General features: G+C 40.4%; 1 protein-coding gene across 3 annotated transcripts in view; it reads right to left on the bottom strand.

Moving 5' to 3' along the window:
* slain2 (SLAIN motif family, member 2) overlaps positions 1-26425 on the bottom strand; it is a 54089-nt gene extending 27664 nt beyond the window's left edge. For 2 of the 3 annotated variants that reach the window (XR_013498374.1, XM_078217111.1), the window contains exons 1-5: positions 25839-26401; positions 12881-13029; positions 6655-6825; positions 3050-3211; positions 1193-1558 (exon numbers count right to left, since the gene is read on the bottom strand). Coding sequence is in view for 2 of the 3 variants with exons in the window: in XM_078217111.1 (XP_078073237.1) it covers positions 1193-1558; positions 3050-3211; positions 6655-6825; positions 12881-13029; positions 25839-26221 (1231 nt within the window). In the remaining variant the exon portion in view is untranslated. Of the gene's footprint in view, positions 1-1192; positions 1559-3049; positions 3212-6654; positions 6826-12880; positions 13030-25838 lie in introns of all 3 variants that reach the window. The other variant, XM_078217097.1, reaches the window with a different exon arrangement.
* Positions 26426-27284: the final 859 nt, after the last annotated feature.

The raw sequence follows: 27284 nt of genomic DNA, 5'->3' as shown, positions 1-27284 counted from the left end.
TCCAATGCCAGTATTTCCTTCCTTAGATCAGGGGATCAAAACTGTTTACAGTATTCCAGGTATAGTCTAACTAGTGCCTTGTCCAGTTTTATACTCCACTTCCTTTGAAATAAAGGGCAACATTCCATTTGTCTTCCCTATTACCTACTGAATTTACAAGCTAGCCTTTTGTAATTCATGCACGAGGACTCACAAATACGTGCTGCAGCTTTCTCCATTTAAACAACATTCAGGTCCTTCATTCTTTCTACTGAAGTGCATAACTTCACATTTTCCGATCTGATATTCCATCTGCCAAGTTCTTGGCCACTCAGTTAACCTGTCTATATCCCTGTGTCATCCTCACCACTTGTCTTCGCACCTATTCTAGTGTCATCTGCAAACTTGGCAATAGTACATTAACATCCCATGTCCAAATCATTAAGATATATTGTAAATAATTGTAGTCCCAGCATTGATCCCTGTGGCACTCCACCAGTTAGTTAGTTACAGGTTGCCATCCTGAAAATGCCCCTCTTATCCCAACTCTGTCTTCTATCAGTTATTCAATCCTCTATCCATGCTAATATACACTACTCACAAAACAGTGCACTCTTATCTTAAGTAACCTTTTATGTGCTAGCTTATCAAAGCCTTGGAAATCCAAGTTTTGCATTGTCGGGTTTGACTGTTAAACGAAAGGCTCGTGGCTCCATCCAACCCAGGGAAGAAGTGCTTTACCGGGGGGGGGGGGGGGGGGGGGAGATGGTGGTGGGCCTGGGTTTGATGCTCTTTCAGAGTCAGTACAGACTTAATGGGCCAAATGGCCATCTTCTGCACTGTGGGGATTCTATGACCTACTGGTTCCCCTTTATCTATCCTGCTCGTTACCACCTCAGAATTCTAATAAATTTGACAGACATGATTTGTCAGTTCTTTGTTTCTCATCACTTTTGCAAGTACAAGTGCAATGGGGAAACAATGGTTAGTGTTTCTGCCATAATGTTACAAAGTCCATGAAACTATGACATTATATCAAACAGCCAGGTTATTTGTAACAACAGTACACTAATATGTAAAACCTAGAGAATGAGTGCATTTACAAAATGTTCATATAACTTGAAGTTGTAGATTTGGATTTTATTACAGATATTATTAGTGATCAATGCAGCAGTTATATCATAAATGATTTAATTTAGTACCAACCACTTACCTTCATTTTTTACAACATTACACTGGAGGTCTGTAGCATGGCCTTGCAGGGAGAGACGAGGCTGCTGTAGACGACTGATCATGGGCTGTGGTGAGACAGATGCTCTCCCATAATCCAGGCTCCGAGCAGGAGAGCGTGAACGTGGAGAGTTCCGAGGTGAGTGTCTTGGTGAAGCTCGAGGGGTGTGCCGTGGAGATGGAGTGAATCTGTTCACGGGAGGATGCAGAGCATGGGGAACACATTCTTCTTCATCTTCTAAACTTTGAACATCAAACTCCTGATCACTGAATGTACCTCGTCTCAGGGAGTGGCAGGAAGAACCTGAACTACGTCTTGAGGTAGTGGCTTCATATTCCTGTCTGAGACCTAAGGATAGTAAGTACAAGTATAACTGAATTATTGCAAGATTAACAGAACAGTAAATTTTCTCCAATGCTCGAGTGCAAATTTTTTTCAAAAGGATACGGAATGTGGCTTTAATTTACTAGACCACAGTATTTCAACTAGTGCAATAAACAAAAGAAGAGCCTCAACCAAAGTTATTCCAATATAATCTGATTACACTTGTATTAGCTTCTAAACTGAATGAAAAAATAATGAATAGCATTTTCATGGATTGAAGTATAGGTAGTGGGGGAAATAAAGCTAACTTAAAATAATCCATTTTAATTTCACCCAAAAACCAGTGATTATAAATTACAATGATCTGAGTTACAAAACTTAGTTTGCTAAACATTAGTAATACAAAGTATTGTTCAGACAATTTCAGTGATTTGTTAATTCAATTTGTTTGCTGTTCCACAAAATAGACCAAAATCCTATTCTGTGCAAAATGTTGCACATCTTTGTTATCTCAAGAAATTGACTATTCAAAGACATTCCTGATCAGACTCCCATCTTCCACCCTCCATAAACTTGACCTCAACCACAGCTCTGCTGCTCATGTCCCAACTCACACCATGTCCTAACTTGCACAAAGTTCCATTCATCCATTACTCATTGATCTAATTAGCTCTCAGTCCACCAACACCTCACTTTTAAAACTCTCATCCTTAGTTTCAGATCTCTCCATTGGCTCTCACCTCCCCATCTCTGTATCCTTCTCCAGCCCTACAAAAGCTTCTACGAAAGCTCCATTCCCTCAATTCTGCTCTTTTGCACATTGCCCGATTTGACCGGTTCCACCAGTGGTGACTGTGGCTTCAGCTGCCAAGGCCTTAAACTCTGGAATTCTCTCCCTAAACCTTTGTACTCTTTTTCCTCATTTAAGATGCTCCCTAAAACCTCTCCCTTTGACCAAGTCTTTGATGTCTGTCAAAATCTCATATGGCTTAGTGTCAAATTTTGATTGATAATGCTCTTGCAAATTGCCTTTGAGATGTTTTACTATCTTGAAGGTACTATATAAATGGAAATTGTTATGCAATATAATGTCATCATTTATTTATCCAATTTTCATGTTTGCAACTGAGGTGTCTTGGCTTCTAACTGGTTATCTAACGGAGGTATTAGATAACAGCTTTGCACTGAATTATTGAGCTTCAATAAAGTTCATTCAGCTCCAATGTGAGACATATATGCAATACGCAGAAAGAATATGTTGGAGAACCACCAGATAGCAGTACCAATATGCAGCAGAAGGAACTAATTCAAAAAAGAACATTGTGCAACAAAAACCACACACTTAATATTTCTTACAAAAAATGTCTACATAAGAAGCATCCTCTGAGTGAGTACTTTTACATTAAAGTAGGTGTTAGAAGGCATGCAACTAACATTGTTAAATTTATTGATTTCAGCCAACTTGTGTTTTACTTGAAATTCACAATTCATGTTAAATATTAGTTCAATACTTACTTTCTTCCTGCATCCGAGCTAGGATCTGTACATCTGTGACATCAGCAAGCTTGTAACCAGAGCCCAGTGAATCGTCATCTACTTCTGAAGTACTTAGTTCACTATCCACAGATGATGGAGGGCTAATGGGAGGATTCTGGTCTACAGAACCTTTAAAATGACCTAATATGAAGAAGAGGAGGAAGTTGCTAGTTTGTTTTTGCTACATGGTTCTGATCCCCTGCATTTGCAAAAGCTAGATAACATTTCAATGTTCTTATTAACAACAGCAATAGTTAATTCAACAGAAAAACACCAAGCATCTCTGCAGGGGAGAATGCTATACAATCAATGGAATTGTCTACTAACCCATATCCCATTTTGCACAATGGAAAAAATTCCAAGAGGTCGCAACAGAATCAAGCCAAATGGTATCACAAGACAATCAGATAACAATCATAGAAGCACATCATCCAGCACAGGTGGCAGCAATTAGGTTCCAATTAGTCTCAATTCATCTCTGCTCTTTCCAGATTGATTAGTTTTTTTTCAGTATTTATCCATTCTCTTTTGAAATTTACTGCGGAATCGGTTTCCACCACTCCTTCAGACAACTCAATAATAAAACATTTGTGTTGCCACTGGTACCTTTGGCAAGCGCTTTACATCGGTGCTTTCTGCACATGCCAGTTACCTCTTCCTCCCAAAGTGGTCGTTGAAGCACTGGAGGAAAAGATTCTCTGGCCTCTCTGTGGCGTGTTCCAGCCCACATCTGCAGTACCGTGTACAATTGGTCACCTTATTTAAGGAAGCATGTAAATGTGTTGGAAGTAATTCAGAGGTTTACCAGACTAATACCTGGAATAGGCTGATTATCTTAAGGAATGGTTGAATAGGTTAGGCTTGTGTTGAAGTTTAGAAGCGTAAGAGGAGACTTGATTGAAACATACAAGATGAAGCATCTTGTCAAGTTGAACAGGGAGAGGATGCTTCCTCTTGTAGTAGAACCTAGAACTGGGAATTCACTATTTAAAAATAAGCGACTGCCCACTTAAAACACAGATTAAACTGAGGGTCGTGAGTCTTTGGAAATCTCTTTCTGAAAAGGTGGTGGAAACAGAGTTTTTGAATATTTTTAAGGAAGAGATGGATAGATTCTTGATAAGCAAAGAGTTGATGGGTTATCAGCTGTAGGTAGAATTGTTACGATTCCAGTTAATGTTAGTACTGGATAGGAAGGTCACAGAATGGAACCCTGGTTCAGAAGAGTGCAACTTTTATGCGTTTTTAGAAACCGTGGATGAACAGAGTCACAGGACAGCCAATTAGTCTTTAACAACAAAAACATTATTCAACATATAAAGTTTGAATACAATAATCCATCACTCCCACTTCAAAGATATTCGTAGATTTCAAGGATAACACTGATTACAAAATATATCTTAGGCTGTAATGTTTTCAGTAAATACATAGTCCTTGTAAACCAACAGGTTAACTATGGTCAGACATGCTGAAACCAAATAGCAGATGTCACCCAATCAAAATTCCCTCAATTTTTCCTCAAGTTCCCCCAGATGATCATCACATGAAATGTTTCCAAACTCCACTCTCAAAGACTCACTTTAGAATCTTCTTCCAAACAACGTTTTCAGCAAGCATCCACTTCTAGGATTTCCAACTCTTCTTTTGGGTTTCATCTGCTATGAAGTGCCACGTGCATTCAAGCCACACAATCTTTCTGATACTCAGCCAAGTCAATAGAACACTACTGTTTCAAAGGCTACAAAGTCCTCTAGCTAACTTTACCAGGTCTGCATGTTTCAGCTGTCTTCAACTTCAATGAATAATACCTTCTTTAAATTGTAGTTCCTTTTTTTTCCCCTTTGACTTAAATCTTCTTGGGACCTTTTTTCATTCCCTGGTTTCTAGAACTAACTGTCCTTTAGTTCCTGGGACTTGTTTCCTTGGCCATTACTCCACTGTTTTGCTTCTGACAGAGCTATGAAAGCTGTTTCCTCTCTAGCTGCTAAGTTCCTACTGCCTTGGGTGCAGTTCAAATTAAACTCAAAAATCCTTCCTAAGCTAAAGCAACAAACAGCTGAATCTTTCTTTCAGCTCATTTGATTTTCATGTCGTGGACTCTCAAACCCATAATGCAGACATAATTTGAAATGAAACCAAAGCCCCCACATACAAACATCTTTGCTAAACCTGAAGCTAACCAGTTTTAACCCCTTCTTACACAAACACTAAATTAAATGCAATTAAATCTGCAATTAGCTCTGACGAAGGGTCATCTAGACTTGAAACATTGGCTCTATTCTCTCCCCACAGATGCTGTCAGATTTGAGATTTTCCAGCATTTTCTGTTTGTTTCAGATTCCGGCATCCACAGTATTTTGCTTTTATTTTTGCTTTGCACTTAAATCTATACCTTATTTCTGATATCCAACACCACAAATATAGATTTGAAACTGCCTCCGTTTCCTGACAGGATGTAGATTTATGGCTAGCAGACCGGCCATGATCTTATTAAATGACGGAACAGGTTTGAAAGGTCGAATGGCCTCGTCCTGCTCCTTTTCCATGTCAGTCCTGAGGACAGCATAAAGCCTTTTCACTGAGCAGCCAGCCTCTGCTTTAAAAGTGATGGTTTGAAAGTGGCCAGAACGATAGGCAGATGGAGGATGAATGCATCACAACTTTTACAGCATGGTGATCATGCTGTAGGAGTGGGAATGGAGGGATACAAAAGAATGGTCTAGTTTGGACCAGGGAGCGGCGCAGGTTTGGAGGGCCGAAGGGCCTGTTCCTGTGCTGTATTGTTCTTTGTTCTATCATGCAGGACCAGAAACAAGCAGGGAGCCCCATCTTCCCCTTCCTTTTGAACCTGAACCAGCTCCTGTAGCACAGGGATCACTGGCCTTATTGAACTGAATTTTGGGGTCCGGAAGTCTTCCCTTCTCTCTTCCCCAGAAAAATCATAGAATTCCTACAGTGCAGAAGGAGGCCATTCGGCCCATTGGGTCTGCACCAACCACAATGCCATCCTATTCCCATTGACCCACATATTTAGCCTGCTTATCCGACTGACACTAGGGTCAATCTATCATGGCCAATCAACCTAACCTGCATTTTTGTGGACTGTGGAAGGAAACCGGAGCACCCGGAGGAAACCCACGCAGACACGGGGAGAATGTGCAAACTCCACACTGACAGTGACTTGAGGCCGGAATTGAACTCTGGCCCCTAGCCCTGTGAGGTAGCAGTGCTAACCACTGTGCCACCAAAACCACAAGCAAAGGCAGAGCTCTATGGTTGGAGTAAGACGGGAATTTTATGTATTCTCCACAGGAAAATGCACAACCAACATAGTATCAACTCATCATTTGATCTTACCAGCATATGGTGAAGTAAAATGTTAGGCAGGAATCTTGTAATTACTGGACTGGTGCCTGAATTCCAAGCTTAAAGGTTTTAAAACCATTAGCAGATAATGGTATCAAAATCAAATTTCCCTGCAAGCATATGTGCTGGTTTTAATAAGAACCCAAGTTATTATGCAATAGCATGTGTACAATAACAAAACTGATTAAATGAACACTGTGATCCGAAGGTCACTATACCTGCACTTCCAGGTGTCATCAACTGTTTCACAAGTGGAGTCGATCGGACTGGTGTGGAGGATGGGGAACTGAAGCCGCTGCCATAGGGACTGCTGCCTCCACTGGGGCTGAAAGAACTTGGGTAACCAGCAGGATAATAAGAACTACTGAACAGACTCCGCCTTTTGCTCTCTGCAAGATGAAAAAAAAGTGATCAATAGGAGAACTGGAAAAAATATCTCTGAAATTAGCCAAATATTTTTGTGATGTCAACTTCACTTTATCATTACACTTTGGTCATTTGTGTGTCACAACACCAATCAATTTGTTTTCCACAAAGGCTGACAGGACAGAATCAGAGGGTTGATGAGAAGCGAGGTCAAAGAAGTGGGTTTGAAGGAGGGCAACAAAGAAGGACAGAGATTAGGAAAGAAATCAATATTCACAAGGCCAAGTAGGCTAAAAAGACCAAACTGGATTAGGTTACAGAAATGAGTCCAGTTACAAATAGGGGCCTAAAAAATGTCTTGTTCTCCTGCACATGCCCAGTGGTTCTTAAAACAGCATACAATCTGACCCAGAGGCAGGCTAGAACTGAACGTCAGAGAATGCTTCGATGAGCCGTTGGCACCCATTGAATCTCCACAGATAGCTGGGCAGGATGCATCATCAGAATGTAATTTAGTAGCAGGAGCCCGAAACAGATATTAGCCTAAAGTAAAAGCAAAATACTGTGGATGCTGAAAATCTCAAATAAAAACACAAGTGTGTCGGAAATACATAGCAGGACTGGCAGCATCTATGGAGAGAGAAAAACAGCTCATGTTTTAAGTTTGAGGAGACTTCTCTTTAGAACTGAAGGAAGGTAGAAACGTGATGGGCTTTGTACTGTTAAAGGGGAGAGGGAAGAAAAACAAAAGGGAATGAATAAGAGGATGGGTGAGATTAAATGATAAAGATGTCCTGGAACAACAAGAGTAGTAATTGTTATATTGAAGAAACAAAATATTTGTCTAGATTGAGTGGGAATGGCAGAATAATGAACAGTTCTGTCCATAAGCAAAAACGTGAAAAACATGTTGGCACAAGCAAAAAAAAGAATCAAACTTAAAACAATTACAATCACCAGGGAAAGAGTACTGAGAAAATTACTACAACTATAGGCTGACAAGTCCTGAAGAACTTCATCCTTAGGTCTTAAAAGAGGTGGGTGCTGATATAGTGGATGCATTGGTTTTTAAGTTTCCAAAATCTCCGAGATTCTGGAAAGGTCCCATCAGATTGGAAAATACCAAATGTGAACACTTTATTCAAGAAAGGAGAGAGATAGAAGACAACAAACTACAGATGAGTTAGCTTAACATCGGTCATAGGGAAAATGCTAGAAGAGGAGGAGGTTATAGAAAATCTTAATGCAATCCGACAAAGTGATCATGGTTTTTATGAAAGGAAAGTAGTGTTTGACTAATTTATTAGAGTTCTTTGAGGAAGTAACAAGCAATGTGGATAAAGAGGAAAACTGTAGGAGTGGTGTACTTGGATTTCCAAAAAGGCACTTGATAAGGTGTGGTGGCACGATGGCAACAGTGGTCAGCACAGCTGCCTCACGGCGCCAGGAACCCGGGCTTGATTCCAGGCTTGGGTCACTATCTGTATGGCATTTGCATGTTCTTCCCGAGTCTGCATGGGTTTCCTCCCACAGTCCAAAGATGTGTAGGTTAGGTGCACTGGCCAAGCTAAATTCTCCCTCAGTGTACCCAAAGAGGCGCTGGAGTGTGCTGACTAGGGGATTTTCACAGTAACTTCATTGCAGTGTGAATGTAAGCCTACTTGTGACTAATAAATACATTTTAACTTTAAATCAAAAGTTACTACACAAAATAAGAGCTCATGGAATAGTGAGTAACAGATTAGCATGGATTGAGGATTGGTTATATAACAGAAAGCAGAAAATAGGGATAAATGGATCATTTTCAGGTTGATAAGCTGTAACGAATGGAATGCCACAGGGATCAATGCTGGGGCTTCAACTATGTAAAATATACACCAACAATTTGGAAGAAGAGACCAAATTTGTGAATGATGTGGAGTTGCCGGTGTCGGACTAGGGTAGGCACAGTAAGTAGTCTCACAACACCAGGTTAAAGTCCAACAGGTTTATTTGGTAGCACGAGCTTTCGGAGCGCCACTCCTTCATCAGGTGAATGACAGCTAGTTAGAAGTGTAAGTTGTGAAGAGTACATATGGACTCTGCAAATGGATACGAGATACAGATAGGTTAACTACCTTGGTGAAAAAGTAAGAGACATTTTGCTTGGGGTGGGGGGAGGGAGTTGGCAGAGTGGGTGAGGGTCTGACCCAGCTCTTGGGTAAAAAAACCAAATTACATGAAACCCTGAGAAAATCATGGGTCATTCACTTTGGTTGAGTCAATGGGCAAAGGCTTGGCTGATGGAATATATGGGAGAATTTATGCACATTTATAAACATTGGCAGGAAGAATAGAAAAGCAGCATATTATTTAAATAGAGAGAGATTGCAGGATTATGGTACTGAGGGATCTGGGTTCTCTAGTACATGAACCTTAAAAATTTAGTATGCATGTACAACAAATGATTAGCAAGGCATCTCAGAGGATCTTTAGTTTGTGGAATTCTCTTTCGAAATGAGCAGTGGAGACAGTGTCATTGAATATTTTCAAGACTGAGTTACATAGATTCTGGATTGACATGGAAGTCGGGGGGTTAGATAGGAAAGTAGAGTCCACAACCTGATCAGGCGTTCTTTTCAAATAGTAGAGTAGGCTTAAGGGCTGAGTGGTCTAATCTTGTTCCAAATTTGTATGTTCCCCTGCAGATGACCAAGACTCTGCACTGCACTTCAAGGACGTTAAGGCACAAGAGATGGTAAAGAGGAGATTTATTAGAATGACACCAGACTAAAGGATTTCGGTTATAAAGAAACTGGGGATATTTTCCTTACAGTAGAGAAGGTTAAAGATGTTCAAAATCTTGAAGTGCCTTGATAGAGCAAATAGGAGAAATAGTTTCCAATGGCAGAAGGGACAGTAACCAGAGCGCACAGAATTAAGGCAATTGGCCTAAGAACCAGAAGCATCACGAGGAGGGAAAAACATTGGGTGAGAGTTGTAATGATATGGAATGCATCTCCTAAAAGCAGATTCAATAACAAATTTGAAATGGGAATTGAATATTTAAAAATAAATCATTTACTAGATTATGAGGTTAATTGGATAGTGTCAAAGAGCTGACACAGGCATGATGGACTAAAAGGCCTCCTTCTGTACTGTAATATATGACTCAATTAGATAAAACATGCTGCTGTCACTGCACTCTGTCAACTGTTATGTTATTTTAAGGCTCTCCGAGAGCAAAAATTCAACCACTTTTTTCGGATTATGCCGAGACCACCAAAGCAATCAATATGGAGGTCACAAGTTGAAGATCACCTTAACAACCACTAACATAAGCACAAGGTCTCAATAGTTTTTGATTTAATTCAGACCTTCCTTTTGGATAAAAAACAGAAAAACACTTGGAAACACAGTTTCTTACTCATCAGCCTCAGAAAGGCGATTTCAAGGCTCATCAGGCATCGAATCTTGATATGGATCTAAGATCCAGAACACACACAATAGCTTTTAGGAGCTGGGCATGAACTTCTGTTGCCCCACTAATAGTGCAGAATCCACTTTCTCCCATTAAATTTTATTAGATTTACACCTTTAAATAGTGATTAAAATATGCCATTGTGCATTATAACTTGTACACAGTTTCAATCAAATTGATGTTAAAAGTTAGTTTTAGAAATAGGAAGTTAGGATGCAGTATCTAACCCCTTCAGGCACCACTATATTGCTCATTAGCTGTAATTTATTTTCCTAAGCTGAGGTCCAGTGTGATCATGGAAAAAAAAATGTTTTGTCATATGAAGTTATATTGGAACGCTGCTTAATGCAAGGGCAGAGTGTCATAACTAAAACAGGCTGATTAACACTATCAGAAATAGATATCATGGTAGTAACCTTGCAACTTATTTGGCACATATCCCAAAGTATGTTATAAATGATCTGTTATTCCCTTAGTTCAGCACTTCACTCAGTTGCTTGGTGCAGTAAACAATATTTTCCCACTGCTTGAAGACATTATACCAACATTTTTAATAAAGCCTTAGTTTTAATACTCTTATACTAACTTCCAGTAGTTATCACTGAAAACTGTTATATAAGTTTATCACATGCCTAAAGCACAGAACTGTTAACACCAGTGTGTTAATGTTACTCTTAACTGCTTGCCCAGGTGTCTCAGTTGCAATCAGCAACCTAATAGGACAGATATTAGAGGTAGGTTCTTTACTCAGAGAGTAGTAAGGGCGTGGAATGCCCTGCCTGCAGCGGTAGTGGACTCGTCAACATTAAGAGCATTCAAATGATTATTGGATAAACATATGGATGATATTGGAATAGTGTAGGTTAGATGGGCTTTAGATTGGTTTCACTGGTCGGTGCAACATCGAGGGCCGAAGGGCCTGTCCTGCGCTGTAATGTTCTATAATCAACTTTGAGCTTGATATGGGTGTCTGGATTTTTTCCCCCCGGACACCCTAATTCATTCCTACATCCAAAAGAGGGCAAATTACCTACAACACAACCACCAGTTTGGTCCTGTAATGGGTACCACTCACCTAGATACATAATGCTCTTTGTCAGGACTACAATATAATTCAATCCCAGACTGCAAGAAACAGCAGTTAAAATCACCAAGCTTAAAAGATTAAAATACCCTAGAAACTCAGATTTTCTTGAAATCTATTCAAGCTGGTTCATAATATTCAATGTTGTTATGACTGCAAACAAAATTATATTGATTACTGGAAAATAATTCAGTCAGCATAGAGTGATTAAATAAGTCCAGATCGACTGCACTGGAATATAAATTTGAACCTTAATGATTAAAATTTATTGAATGCAACTTTTAATCCAAATTACATTTTTTAAGTTCATAATTCTTATTCCAATTGAAGCTTGCAATGCAATCTTTGCATTAAGATCTCACACCAGTACAGAAATTTACTTCCATAAGTTAGAGATCTCATCATTGTGTACTGCATAAATCTAATGCTGGTGTGTCTTCAGAGTCTGTCTTTAAGCGGTATGATTTTTCATATGGTTAGGAAGGACAGTAATTTTGTGGTGGGATACTGATGCAATTAGATTCTCAGATCCAAAATTAGCCAGAGATAAAGATACAGCAATTATTTTAGCTCTTGCGTCATTAGTTCCACAAATGTAAAATGCAGATCAAAATATCTGGCTTTTCTGTGTGCCCATTTTTGGGAGAAAAAATGTTCGTGACCTAGAGAAAATATAGTTTATTGGTAGGGTTTGAACTAAACCGCCACAACATTAACTAGCATCTTTTTAAAAAAGCTGTAAGTACATGGAACAGAATGGAAGGAGAGGAATTAAGGTAAAAGTAAGGTGGAACTCAATAGCAGGGAAAATAAATGGGGGACAAGGATATTTGGTTTTCTTTGCATGCAAAGATGGTGCTTTTTAAAGCTAGTTGTGCATGCGGGACCTCTTTTTTAATAAGGGAATCTTTAATTTTGTGTATGAGATTTGCATTATTGCACGTTACGTGTGGCCGAATCACTGGATTTGGATTTAACAGGTGTATTTGAATCCCAGCTACAAAAGGTTTGGACAAGTTTATTCTAGAACTTTGATTTCCACCATCCAAAACAGGATAATGCAATAACCTTAGAGAATATTAGGTAATGCATGTAATATCACACGGTACTCTTGATAATTGGCTACAACTAGGTCATCAGTAAGAGCTAAAAAGTGAAATGCAATGATTCTGAGCTGCAATGAGCACATTTAAAGCAGAACAAAAAAGGACAATATAACAGAATGAAGATTCATATCGCAAGGCATTGCCATCTCAAATCCAACATTAAGACTATATACAGGTTTAGTACTTGGTGCTTACTATGCTGCCAATACCGAATAAATATTGAATGTACCATAGTTTAGTCAAAAAATAATTTCAAAATTGAAAACAGCAATGTACACTTTTATCTACACATGTCAAACTGGACTCTGAAAAGGTGAGAAACGACATGCACAATTTGAACAACAATATTTTTTCACACATTGGTTGTCAGAAATAACTACAAATTTAAATTCACACAAAAGCAGAGAGGAAAAAATTTGAATATTTACCTGCTATCGCTTGATCAAGCCTATGTATCAATGATCTTTTTGCTGTTTCAATATCTGAGTTTGGATGATCCAGCACCTGTCTGCACCATTGCAATGGACTAAAAGCTTTTTGAACTGGGGTTGGCAACCTCTTTGGTGATGTGTACAACCTAAAATTGACAACAAAATAAAAATGGTTGGTTAATTATATGATTGAGCATCATTTTTCATAATTCAACACCATCAGTTTCATTGATTTCCAAGTTCAAGATTGAAAAAAAAAACAACCTTGATATTTAAAGCAATATCAAAATAGCTGTAGTCTTCTTTTCCACTTTACAAGTTGTAACAAATTTTACAGCCTTTCCTGTCTATTTTTTGCTCTAGCATTCCTTAATTCTATTAATTGGAAGTGAAAAGCAGAATACGGACTTGGAATTTTAAAAAAGTCAAGTTGAAGACATATGCCTCAAGATAAGGGACGGGAAAAAAGACTATTTACTTATACATTTTACCATAATTTTAATTCCTATCCTTTCTCGTTCAGAGATGTCTATTTTAACTGTTTTGAAAAATATATCTTTTGCATCACACTGAATGAATAAAATCACAAAAATCAGAATCACAGAATTGTTACAGCACAGGAGGCAGTGATTTGGCCCATCGTGTCTGCACCAGCTCTCCAAATGAGCATCATGACTTAATGCCTTTCTCCCGTATCCCTGCATATTGTTCCTATTCAAGTAATCACCTAATACCCTCTTGAATGCCTCGATTGACATACTTCCAACACACTTCCAGGCAGAGCATTCAAGACCTGAACCACTCACTGTGAAAAAATGATTTCTCACATCACTTTAAATCTGTTGCTTTTGATTCTTTTCCAAGCAGGAACAGTTTCTCCCTATCTATTCTGTCCAGCCCCATCATGATTTTGAGCATCTCTATCAAATCTCTTCTTAGCCTTCCTCTCTCCAAGGAGAACAGTCCCAACTTCTCCAATTTATCTCCATAACTGAAATTTCTAATCCCTGGAACTATTCTTGTAAACCCGTTCCAGTGTGCTCACACCCTTTCTATAGTGTGGCGCCCAGAACTGTACACAATACTCCAGTTGAAGTCTAACTGGCATCTTGTACAAGTTCAGCATAACCTCCTTCCTCTTGTACTCTATGCCACTATTAATAAAGCTCAGAATACTATATACTTTATTAACTTCTCTCTCCACCTGTCCTGCTACGTTCAATTATCTATGCACTTACACATCCAGATCCCTCGGCTCCTGCACCCCCTTAAGAATTTTACATTGCTTCTCCGTGTTCTCCTCACTAAAATGCATCACGTCTCCACTTCGAACTTCATCTACCACCTATCTGCCCACCCCACCAACTTGTCGATGTCTTTTGAAGTTCTACACTGTCCTCTACAAACCTTCCTCCAGCCCAAAAAATATTCAATCATTACACTCTGTTTCCTATTATTCAGGAAATTTTGTATTCATATTGCTACTGTCCCTTTTATTCCATGAGCTAAAAATTCTCACTAGTCTGTTCCATGGCACTGTATCAAGTGCCTTTTGGAAATCCATGTATACCACCATCAACAGCATTACCCTCATCCATCCGGTTATCTCCTCAAAAACACTCCAGCAAGTTGAAACATTATTTCCCCTTTCGACATGCATGCTGGCTCTTCCTAATCAACCTACACTGTCCCATGCAGCTACTCATTCCATCCGGAATAATTGTTTTAAGAAGCTCGCTCACCAATGATGTTAAAGTTTTTTTAAAGTTTATTTTAATGTCACAAAGGCTTACATTAACACTGCAATGAAGTTACTCTAAAAATCCCCTAGTCGCCACACTCTGGTGCCTGTTCGGGTACACCGAGGGAGGATTTAGCGTGGCCAATGCACCTAACCAGCACATCTTTCGAACTGTGGAAGGGAACCGGAGCACCCGGAAGAAACCCACATAGATATGGGGAGAATGTGTAGACTCCACACAGACCGTGACCCAAGCTGGAAATCGAACCTGGGTCCCTGGCGCTGAGAGGCAGCAGTGCTAATCACTATCACCAAAGACTGGGTCTCATCACAGATAGTAATCAAGACAAAATTCAGCAGAACCAGCACCTCACAAGGGTGTTCATGAGAATGCACATCTGAATAGAAAAGGGATGACAACACTGAATATGCAATCTCCGTACTGACAACTTAAGTGGCAATATAATTTAATAAATGGACATGCTTCAATAGTACCAAAATACATCAATCACATTCTCAGTAAGCCACACTGGATTAGCATAAAGGGCAAACATTCTTCTCAAATTTCCAGCAGTTATTGGAGTAAAAAGGGCATTCTTGCGCAGGACAGAGAAGGCCTCAAAAAAAGTTCATTCTACATTATAAAATTACATACTGAAAGGGATGGCCCTGAATAAGTTCCGATCTTCACCATCCACTCTAGATGCTAACAGCTGAAAAGATTGGGTTTCAAGGATTGACAATATTGTATATGCAAAGCCCATGGACAATTTCTCACAAGACACTTAGAAAAGATCTGTGGTGGACTGTATTGTACTCTCGATACTCAAATTAAAAATTTTATGGTAGGTTCTCATTCATTGTTATCATTCAATATTTTCAAACATTTTATGAACGTAGCACAAAATCAGTTTGAGCGTCAGTTGGCCTCAGCTGGTGGCACTCTTGCTTGTGGGACAGAAGGTTGAGTTTAAGCACATAATCTGGACTGACAATTCGTACTTAAGGGGTGTTACATTGTTACAGGCGCCATCCTTCAGATGAGACTATCCATAGGGCAATGGTGAGTTTCCTAAATACCTCAACAACATTTCTCCCTCCAAAGGTCAAGTGGTCATACATTTAAAAATTTATTAGTGTAACAAGTAGGCTCACATTAACACTGCAATGAAGTTACTGTGAAAATTCCCTAGTCGCTACACTCCAGCACCTGTTCAAGTACATTGAGGGAGATCAATTATTATTTAACATTAATTATTGCATTCTATAAAGAATAATTGACTGAGGGTGATGCAAGGGTGCACTACACACAGTACTATCATAAAAGTAGTTAAAATTTAAAACCCCATCCATGGCTAATATTTTATGCAACAATATATAACATACGAGTCATTCACATGCAAGAATCTTCTGCGGGTATGAAATCATTACTACAATATGAAACAGAAGAACTTGAACAAAAGGGCAGTTCTGCTGAGTAAATAGTTTAAGCTAGGTAAACATAACACATTTTCCATATCACAATGTACATATGCTTATAGGTGAGTCCCCAGTTTAATGCTGACCACCCAAATACAATTAAACACCCAACTGATATACAGTTAATAATCATACTTCATGGCAAGTGAAGTCAATTTATAAAGGTTTCTTTGCCTGGTTCAAATTGCCACATGTTGCACAATGTAGTAGTGTTTGTAAAACTCATCACTGCATCATTTAGTGTGCAACGGTCAGCTGTAAGCATATTAATAGGAAAAGAGAATAATTGATGTTTACAATATTAGCATAGAAAAACTAATATGGGCAATTGTAAAACAAAAAACAAATGAGCTGCTCTTTTAGCAGGGCAAACCAAATTAATTGATGAGAAAAATAAGGTTAGCGTTTCATGTTACTATTATTGACACGGATAGTACAAAGTGGTGCGCCAAAGGTAGATAGAAAATATAAGCATGGCTTATTGTAGAATTTCCCTTCAAGTAATAGGGTCACAGCATATAATAATGAAATCCCACAATTTCTGAATAATAATTAATTTGCCCCTAGGATGCAAGAAAAATATTCATGGCATAAATCTGCTGTCATGGTGGGTGATATTTTCCTACTGACCTTGGTTAACAAAACGAACCTCACTCAACCCATCAACTGTTACAAAGAACAAAGAACAGTACAGCACAGGAAACAGGCCCTTCAGCCCTCCAAGCCTGTGCCGCTCCTTGGTCCAACTGGACCAATCGTTTGTATCCCTCCATTCCCAGGCTGCTCATGTGACTATCCAGGTAAGTCTTAAACGATGTCAGCGTGCCTGCCTCCACCACCCGACTTGGCAGCGCATTCCAGGCCCCCACCACCCTCTGTGTAAAAAACGTCCCTCTGATGTCTGAGTTATACTTCGCCCCTCTCAGCTTGAGCCCGTGACCCCTCGTGATCGTCACCTCCGACCTGGGAAAAAGCTTCCCACTGTTCACCCTATCTATACCCTTCATAATCTTGTACACCTCTATTAGATCTCCCCTCATTCTCCGTCTTTCCAAGGAGAACAACCCCAGTCTGCCCAATCTCTCCTCATAGCTAAGATAAATAAGGTTACCAGGCAACATCCTGGTAAACCTTCTCTGCACTCTCTCTAAAGCCTCCACGTCCTTCTGGTAGTGCGGCGACCAGAACTGGACGCAGTACTCCAAATGTGGCCTAACCAGCGTTCTATACAACTGCATCATCAGACTCCAGCTGTTATACTTGTTACCACAAGGCAAATTAAATACAAGGGTAAGAGAAGAATAGCACTTTCAGAAATGAACTTTACTAATACTTTTACTCAAGTATTTATTCTTCCAATCTGGAGAGTGAGACTTTTATAAATTATTCTGGAGTCTGACAGCAGGAAAGCAATTTCTAGGAAGGTCAAAAGGGCAAGTCATTAATACATTTCAAAAATGTTTTGGCATTTACTGTGGGTTTCTTTTCCTATGCTGACAGAAGTCTGGTGACAGTGAGTACACATGTGCATTAATAGAAACGTACAAACAGCAATGGAAAGTTACATGGCAAGTGAGGATAAATGCACATTTGCTTATACCCAGGCATCAATATTTTAATTAGGGTTTTAAATTATGCATTGAAAGATACTGCTCAATTTCTCAAAATTTTCTCCCAAATGGTAAATTTTAAATTTCAAAAGGTGGATAAGTTTAGAGATTCAAAGTTAAAGTTTCAGTGATTCAAAAAGTAATTAAATATTTGAAATATGAGGAAATCCTCACCAAGATGATTTGTTTATTATATATCAGTGGTCGTTTGCTTTAAACAGAATAACTCAAATGTTATTTTCATGAAAATTGTGATCATAAGGCATTTCTCTCAATATAGCACATTAGATAAAACCAGGACAAGATATGAAATTGTCTCAATGATTCAAAATTTACAATTTCAGAAAAATAGATACACAAGAATGTGCCAAAGTAAGCATATTTTGTAAAAGAATGATTATAGGTCCACTTATCTGATACTGAAAATAAAATCTACCTATTCCAGTATTACACATGCAGTGAAATAAGGTAACCTGTGAGCTCAACACAAAAATGTTTAATTGAATGTTGCTGGTCATAATTTTGAAACTTTTGAACATATGGGAGCAAGGGTAGAAACATACAACCTGTCAAGCCTGCTCCACTATTTAGTATGATCATAACTGGTTTTGGGTTTCAACTCTACTTTCCTACCCACTCTCCATATTCCTTTTTTCCAGAGGCACCAAAAAACTCATCCTTAAATAACCACAGCACTCTGGGACAGACTATTCTAAAGATTTACAAAACGGTCAGTGAAGAAATTTCTCATCTCAGTCCTAAATGATTGGCTCCATATCCTGAAACTTATCCCCTTTGTTCTAGATTCTACTGTCAGAGGAAACAACCTGGTCAAATCCCTTTGTAATCTTGAAACAAAAGCAAAATACTGTGGATCCTGGAAATCTGAAATGAAAACAGAAAATGCAGGATAACTCATTAAGTCTAGCAACATCTGGAGGGAAACAGAGCTAATTTTTCAGATCCAAGTGACCTTTCTACGAATGCCCCACCTCCCCTGCTCCCGTTCCAACTATATTAATCTGTAATTTCTATCTTGCTTCAATTCTGTAGAAGGGTCATTTAGATTCGAAATGTTAACTGTTTCTCTCCACAAATGTTGCCAGACCTGCTGAGTTAATCCAGCATTTTCTGCTTTTATCCCTTCACAACCTTGAATGTTTCTATTATATCACCTATCATTCTTCTAAACCCCAGAGAACATAGATCCAAATTATTCAGTCTCTCAACACTCTCATCCCAGGGACCAAATTAGTGAGCTTCACTCTTACAGTCTCTAATGCCAAAGTCACAGGATTTGTTGATGATAATTCAAATCAGCAAAAAAACTGTACATTTCACAGTAAAAGGATGAAAAAAATAAAAAGAACGAGCGTCCTTTCTGTGCATTGTACAACTAATTTAATCGAGCACAAATGTGCAAAATTGGATAGCTCCAAAAAAAGGTATGGGGATCACAATGTTTTTGTAATTTTAAGCCTCCTACCAACATGTCAGTTTGCACACACCATCAGTCATTCAGCCATGACAGATCACCCAGACTGCACAACACTCACAAACAACACTTCCCTCTCCCTTACAGGTCAAGGTGATACACAACTTGATCAAGTGCCTGCACGTCCTAACCCACTTTGAGATGACAGTGCTGGTCATTACTAGAATAACTGAAATGATGGAGGTTGAGGGACAACCTGATAGAAGTCTACAAGATTATGAGGGGCATAGACAGAGTGGATAGTCAGAAACCTTTCCCCAGGGTGGAAGAGTCAATTACTAGGGGGCATAGGCTTAAGGTGCGAGGGGCAAGGTTTAAAGGAGATGTACGAGGCAAGTTCTTTTTTACAGAGGGTGGTGGGTGCCTGGAACTCTGCCAAGGGAAGTAGCTGAAGCAGATATGATAGTGACTTTTAAGAGGCGCCTTGACAATGCATGAATAGGATGGGAAGAGGGATATGGTCCCCGGAAGGGTAGGGGTTTTAGTTCAGTCGGGTAGCATGGTCGGTGCAGGCTTGGAGGGCCGAAGGGCCTGTTCCTGTGCTGTACCATTCTTTGCTATATCACTGAGGCCACTGCCAATGGTGGGGCTGGAGCCAGTGAAGATGACAGCAATAAAACACCAAACCCAACAGGTCTGGCAGCATCTGTGGAAGACAGCTTCTTCCCTGCTGCGATCAGACTTTTGAATAGACCTACCTCGGATTAAATCGATCTTTCTCTACACCCTAGCAATGGCTGCAAGACTACATTCTGCACTCTCTCCTTTCCTTCTCTCTGTACAGGATGCTTTGTCTGTATAGCACAAGAAACAATACTTTTCACTGTATACTAATACATGACAATAATAAATCAAATCAGTGAAATCCCTTTCAGTTCTGTTACATGCAGAGTTGTCATGCAAGTCCAGCAACATGATGTGCATCAAGTCAATGCTACCCTGCAACATGGGGAAGCATGCAAACATTGGCATTCATTCCTCCTACTTGTTTCTGACAAGAATCAAATGCAGTTGCTTCCCTTTGAACACAGCCTCAATAACCTCCCTTCTGCAACAGTGGATGACAAACTGCAAGACTTTGCTAACATCTCCAGCCTGGAAGGAGCCAGACACACAAAAACCTCATGACCATTGTCATCTTTAAGGCACTGGTAATGAGGTCCCTGTCCATTTGAACTTGGATATTTGTTTGCAGCAGTCAGTAGACTTTAGTGGGGCCATCATTGTTTAAGCACAGATAGCTCTTAATTTAGTTCCTTGCAGAGGTTCAGAAGAATTACTCCCTAAATACCGTGCGGTATTTAGGGAGCAATTTGCTGATATTATTTCTCCAGCACTTGTCCTTATGTATGGCATCTTCTCATGCTCTTAGTCATGCTCCAAGGGAAAAGCCTGCTACTGCACTCATGTTTGTGCTGAAGCCTAGAAGACAGCAAAAGGTCTATCAAACATGGCTGTTGGCCATGATTTATTTGGTGGCACTCTCACCTCAGAGCCACAAAGTTGTATGTCCAAGTCCCACTATCGGACTTGAGCACAAAAATTAAGGTTAACACTCGGCAGTACTGAGGGAGTGTTGCACAGAGGTGTCTTTCAGATGATATGTTAAACCAAAGTCCTGCCTTGCCTCTCAGGGGTACATAACCAACTCCATGGCAGAATTCAAAAAAGAGCAAGGGAGTTATTCCTCAACAAATAATTTAAAAGTTACCGAGGCATTATGTTGAGAGAGTTTGTGGTATGCAAAATGGCTGCCATAAGGTACTGCAAAATACAAGTCTATTTTCACCTGGCTACATTACTCCCTTAGCCTTTTCCAACTTAAAACACTCTGGAAAACACTGAACAATTTCAGAATTGTGGCCACAGACAGAATTAACTGGCAATTAACCTCTTTGGTAGTTGATGATCCCCTTAAATCACTTACATAGCTGATCATACATTAAGGGTTTAAGATAAGTCAGCTAGACTGTGGAGCCCCAAAATGACAGTACTCATGTCAAATTAACATTGGATGGTGTGAGACATCATACCTATCTGCTCTGCATAAATCTGGTGGACATCAAATGCTCTCGTGCTAGCACCTTCACACAGTACAATACACGACAGAAGTGTGCACAAAAACTCAATTTCACTCCTATAATCCTTTAATAAGAAATACAGAGCAACAATCGAATGAACAACTATTTGTATGGCAATGACTGGGCTAACCTCATTCACCTAAACGCAAAAGCAAAGTTTCCTCCAGGATTAGAAGACTGGTGCAAAATTCTTTGGGTGCTTTTCAAAAAAAATTAAAATGATTAAATATACTATCTGTAACATGCAGGAACTCGTCATTGTTTAAAATACCAATGGTGCTACATAAATCCAAATTATATTCATTTGGTGTCTTTAACATAATAAAATACCCCAAGGCATTTCACAGATGTACTATAAAACAAAATATGAAATCAAGTCACATAAGAATCAAGACGACAGTGACAACTTTATTCAACTTCAGGTGCAAGGACAATCCTAGTATCTATTGGTCAGTCAGTTTGTCATGGATAAGATTTTAGAAACAGTAATCAGAATGAAAAAAAACCAACAGGCACTTGGAGAGGTTTGATTAAGGATAACCAGCATGGATTTGTAAAAGACAAATCCTGCTTTACTATTTTTTTGATGACATGACAGAGAAGGTTGATGAAGGAAATTCAATGGATGTTGTCTAAATGGATTTTAGGCAAATGTTTGACGAAGTATCACTTGACAAAATTGAGGCTCATGGAAGAGGAAGTTCAGTCTCAGCTTGGATAAAAAAAGGCTTAAGGACAAAAAAAAGTGTGCCATGGTCGATTTCCTTTTTGCAGATTGGTGGATGGTAGGCAGTCACAAGGATCACTGCCAGGACCAGTACCGTTTTAATATATAAATAATTTCAATATTGAAAGTCAGAAAATTTCTAAATTTGCCAATAACATCAAACTCGGAAGAGTGGCTGATAGCAAGGATGATACAAACCATCAGCAACAAAATATAGATGGGCTAAAAGAATAGCACACAAGTGGCAGATGGCAATTTCACGAAGCTAAAATGATGCATTTTGACAAAAAGACGAGGGGAAGGCAATATAGACTAAATGGCACAATGCTAAAGGGACAGAGCATTTTGGAGGTTCATGTGGATAGATCTATGAAGGTGGCAAGACATATTAAAAGAGCAGCTTGCAAAGCGTCAAATTTCAAAAGCAAGGAAGTTATGCTGAACTTGTATAAAGCCCTGGTGAGGCCAAAACTAGACTAATTAATCCATTTCTGGTCACACTTTAGCAAGTTTGCAAGGATCCTTGAGAAAGTGCAGTGGAGATTTACCAGAATGGTTCCAGAGGCGAGGGATTTTATCTCCACGGTTAGGTTGGCGAAGCTGGGGTTGTTCTCCTTGGAACAGGAGATTTGATAGTATAAGTTTAAGACAGGTTTAGCGTAAGGTAGTCAAAGAAAAGCTGTTCCCATTAGCAGGTGATACACAATCTAGAAGTCAAAGATTTAAGTTTTGGGCACAAGATCCAGAGAAATGTGACAAAAAAAACTCTTTTTATGCAGCACGTAGTACTGACCTAGAATTGGATGTCTATAAGAGTGGTTAAAGAGATAAATGATTTCAAAAGAAAATTGGACCCGAGGGAAATACATTTACAGGATTAATAGGACTGTTAATGGTATGTTACAGGAATGAGATAGAGAATCTGGTGAACTGGTGCAGCAACAATAATCTCTCCCTCAATGTCAACAAAACGAAGGAGATTGTCATCGACTTCAAGAAGTGTAAAGGAGAACAGGCCTGTCTACATCAACGGGGACGAAGTAGAAAGGGTCGAGAGCTTCAAGTTTTTAGGTGTCCAGATCACCAACAACCTGTCCTGGTCCCCCCACGCTGACATAGTTAAGCTCACCAATGCCTCTACTTTCTCAGAAGACTAAGGAAATTTGGCATGTCAGTGACAACTCTCACCAACTTTTACAGATGCACCACAGAAAGCATTCTTTCTGGTTGTATCGAAGTTTGGTATGGCTCCTGCTCTGCCCAAGACTGCAAGGAACTACAAAAGGTCGTGAATGTAGCCCAATCCATCACGCAAACCAGCCTCCCATCCACTGACCGTCTACACTTCCTGCTGCCTCGGCAAAGCAGCCAGCATAATTAAGCACCCCATGCACCCCAACATTCTCTCTTCCACCTTCTTCCTTCAGGAAAAAAATACAAAAGTCTGAGGTCATGTACCAACCGAGTCAAGAACAGCTTCTTCCCTGCTGCTGCTGTCAGACTTTGGAATGGACTTACCATGCATTAAGTTAATCTTTCTCTACACCCTAGTTATGACTGTAACATTACATTCTGCACTCTCTCCTTTCCTTCTCTATGAATGGTATGTTTTGTTTGTATAGCGCGCAAGAAACAATACTTTTCACTATGTTAATACATGTGACAATAATAAATCAAATCAAAATCAAATGTTAATTGCATTATTCAGGTTAAGAATACACAAGTAAAGAACACTGAACAAACACTTGGTGCATTTAAAGAGATATGTTAACTCATTTATTTGGTTTTAGCTCACTCTTCCATGGCTACATTTGCAGACGGGTAGCCTTGGAGAGGAGGCACATGGTGTCTGCCTGTATGCTTTAGGCCTTCTGTGACCGGGTGGACCCCACAGGCACTGGAGTGCATCAGCCAAGAAAGTGACATTTTGATTGAATTAAAAGTTTCCTTTCAAGTTTTATTTTTGTTCCAGTGTCCCTTTAAGATGCTATTAGATTTATTGATATGCTCAAGAGTATAAAGACTGATTTGTTAGTGTTGGTTTTAATTTATTCAAGAGTATAAAGGAGACTAAGGGGAGGCCGGGTAGATTTCAGACTTTATTAACCTGCTCCAGTGGCTTCCCAGGTTGGCTATTAACAGGTTCATGTTTAGGGGGTCATTCGTCCTCAGTGCCTGCCTCTTTGTGCTGTGTTTGTGCCTGGGTGGCCTTGAAGAGGAAGCACGTGGTGTCTCTGCTGGTACACTGTTGGACACCCCAAGGGCTTGAGTTCATCATCAGATGGAAACAATATTTTCATCTAAATGAATTAGTTTCCTTCGCTTCGATTTTTCTTAGTGTCCTTCAAGGGGCTGTCAACTAGTTAATCTGTTTGCACAAGAGTGGTGGGGGGATGGCAGTGAAAGAGTGAAGACCAGAGGACTTCCTCGTGGGTCTGTCCCTGAGCCTGGCCCATTTACAGGTTTAGGCAGAAGGTGGTCGAGGGGGTTATACTGTCCGTCTCTCTCCCACGGTTTCATCCATGTCCCTGGAGGTGGAACACTGTGCCCACTGGTATGCTTGGGGCCTTCTTCAAATGGCAGATGCCCTGAGCTGGACTGCATCATCAGACCCCTTAATTATATTTTAATAAGGGTCTGCTAAAGTTTGTTTTTGCTACAGTAACCTAGGGGTTAATTTGATTATTGTACTTAGTATATGAAATGGTGCTTCTGGTGTACTGGGTGTTGGTTAGGGACAAGGTGGACATTTGTAATGTTGCATTACGTAACAAATCAGTATGTAAAAGATTGACACTTGATTTGTTACTTCGTCTTGCTTCAGAATTAATTGATGTGGAGATGCCAGCGTTGGACTGGGGTAAACACAGTAAGAAGTCTAACAACACCAGTTAAAGTCCAACAGTCTGTTGTCCTGTTGGACTTTAACCTGCTGCTGTTGGACTTCTTACTGTATTCAGAATTAATCAGGATTGATTGGATTGCTCAATGAGCTGAATTGGTCCTGATGGGCCAAATGGCTGCCGCCTCCTGTGCCATAATGGCTATAACCAAGGGACATTAGTTAAACATGGAAGATGATGCAATTAATCAGTGAGCTGCAGTCTTGATTGCCAAATCTAAGCTGCAATGATGATCTCAAGGCACTTGTATTCTTACATGTAACTTCAGGAGAGGAGCAGCTGCTTTGTTTTATATAGATTATATGAACAATAAATGTTTGAAACAGCTTTCTTGGTGGTATTAAAACTGACTCCACTATAACAGATTTGTGCAGGCATATTTTCATTCATCTATGTTGGTGGGACAAGGGTCGTTTACACTATGGTTGCTGCAGACATAAGTCACATTATAAAGCCATATACAGACCTACTACTGTAATCTACAATAATGAATGAAATAAATGTGTTTTCATTTAACTTCTTAAAGAAGTTCTTCATTCACTCCGTGATCAACGCTCCATTTTTCCAGCCTTTGCCCAGAGAGCAATTAGGGATTGTCATCATGAAAGAGTACCTATTGCATCCTTAGATGCAGACTTTTAAGAATGAAAATAAATTTGAGTCATCCTCAGGCAATAACTCACAACTGGCACTTGTCCCCCAATCGATCTCTCTGGTTTTATATAGCGATGTTTTTGTCCCGAAAAATAACCTAAAATACCTAACGATATTAAAACACCAAAAGGCAGACACACCGGGACAGAATCGAGGGAAAAGCAGTCACTCCCATCCGTCTGCCCAGACATGTTGTCAGAGGTTGGTGCTGGAGTCAGACACTCAGGGGAGTGCCATTTGTCAGCCTGTCCCCTCCCTCACTCACCAGCTGTCCTCCTCCTCCTCCTGATCCTCCAAAGCCATTGTCTCCAGATCCAGCGCCGCCACCTCATCCAGCACCGTCCACTCGGCCTGCTCGGCGGGGCACTCACTGCCGCCCAACACCGGCTGAAAGCCGCCTCCTCCTGCCCGGGCAAGCGGCAAGTGGGACACAGCCTCCCCTTCCAGACCGGGAGCCGGGCCTGGGCCCGAGCTGGGGAGGGGCTGCCAGGCCTGGCCGCTGGCGGGGGGAGGAGGCTGCTGCTGCTTGGGGCTCAGGAGGGTGGAGCGGGTCCTCAGCTGCTCGTTTTGTTTCTCCAGTTTGCGAACCAACTCCTGCAGCTTCCGTACTTCCAGGTCGGCGCTGACGTTGGAGTTAACGTCCTCCATCCTCTCGACGTTTCCACACTCGGTGTTTATTCTCCTCTCTCTCTTTCTTTCTCTCTCCCTCCTCCTCGCCTACCGGTACATGGCGGGCTCGCGGCCGGCCGGCCTTCCCGCGATCACAGCCGCACGGTTCCCACGCCCAACTCCGGCTCGGCCGCCATTTTCCTGCCGCCCCCTGACGTCAGAGGGTTCCGCCCCGCCCACAGCGCCATTGCGTCACGGGCTCCACCCACATTCCCATTCATGATGTCAGCGCGCACCCCAGCCACGCGTCATCTGCATGGGGTCACCTCAGTCCTATTGTCTAACTCAGTACTGTGGCTGGTGCCTATCTTGTGTCTCTGTCCTGCAACTCAATCACTTGCAGCAGCAACTGGCTTAACTTCTCCCAGTCACCTGTTTATCACAATAAAGCACACTCAAGAAGTCAGAGCAAAGTTTTTAAAGTTTATTTTTTTGTGTCACAAGTAGGCTTACGTTAACATTGCAACAAAGTTACTGTGAAAATTCCACACTCCGGGGCGCCCGTTCGGGTAGACGAAGGGAGAATTTAGCATAGCCTCTGCATGTTATCAGCACATCTTTTGGACTGTGGGAAGAAACCGGAACACCCTGAGGAAACCCACACAGACACGGGAGGAACGTGCAGACTCTGCACAGACAGTGACCCAAACTGGGAATTGAACCCGGGCTCCTGGCGCTGTGAGGCAGCAGAGCTAACCACTGTGCCACCGTGCCCATGACATTCGCACATCATCTGTTTATCACAATAAAACATACTCAAGAAATCAAGAGCTTTTGTGACATTCAAACTTTTTCCGAACCACAGCTGATTCCTTTAATAATGCTTTTTGTCTAACCTGGAGAAGGCGAGATAAGCATGACACCATTAGTAAATGTAGAAACAAAAGATTGCATTTACAGTTTTCATATTCATTTGACAGCCTGAAACATTCCACAAACAATAAATTGCTGCTTTTGGATACAATCACTGTTGTATAACATGGCTCCTTCTTCACTGTAGGGATTCTATGATTCTATTCTGTGTATGTCTGCTGGTCAAAAA

This window comes from Mustelus asterias, chromosome 1, assembly GCF_964213995.1.
Source record: "Mustelus asterias chromosome 1, sMusAst1.hap1.1, whole genome shotgun sequence".
NCBI classification, from domain to species: Eukaryota; Metazoa; Chordata; class Chondrichthyes; order Carcharhiniformes; family Triakidae; genus Mustelus; species Mustelus asterias.
Note: the sequence above shows the minus strand (reverse complement) of the source record. Positions and strands in the feature narration are given on the sequence as shown.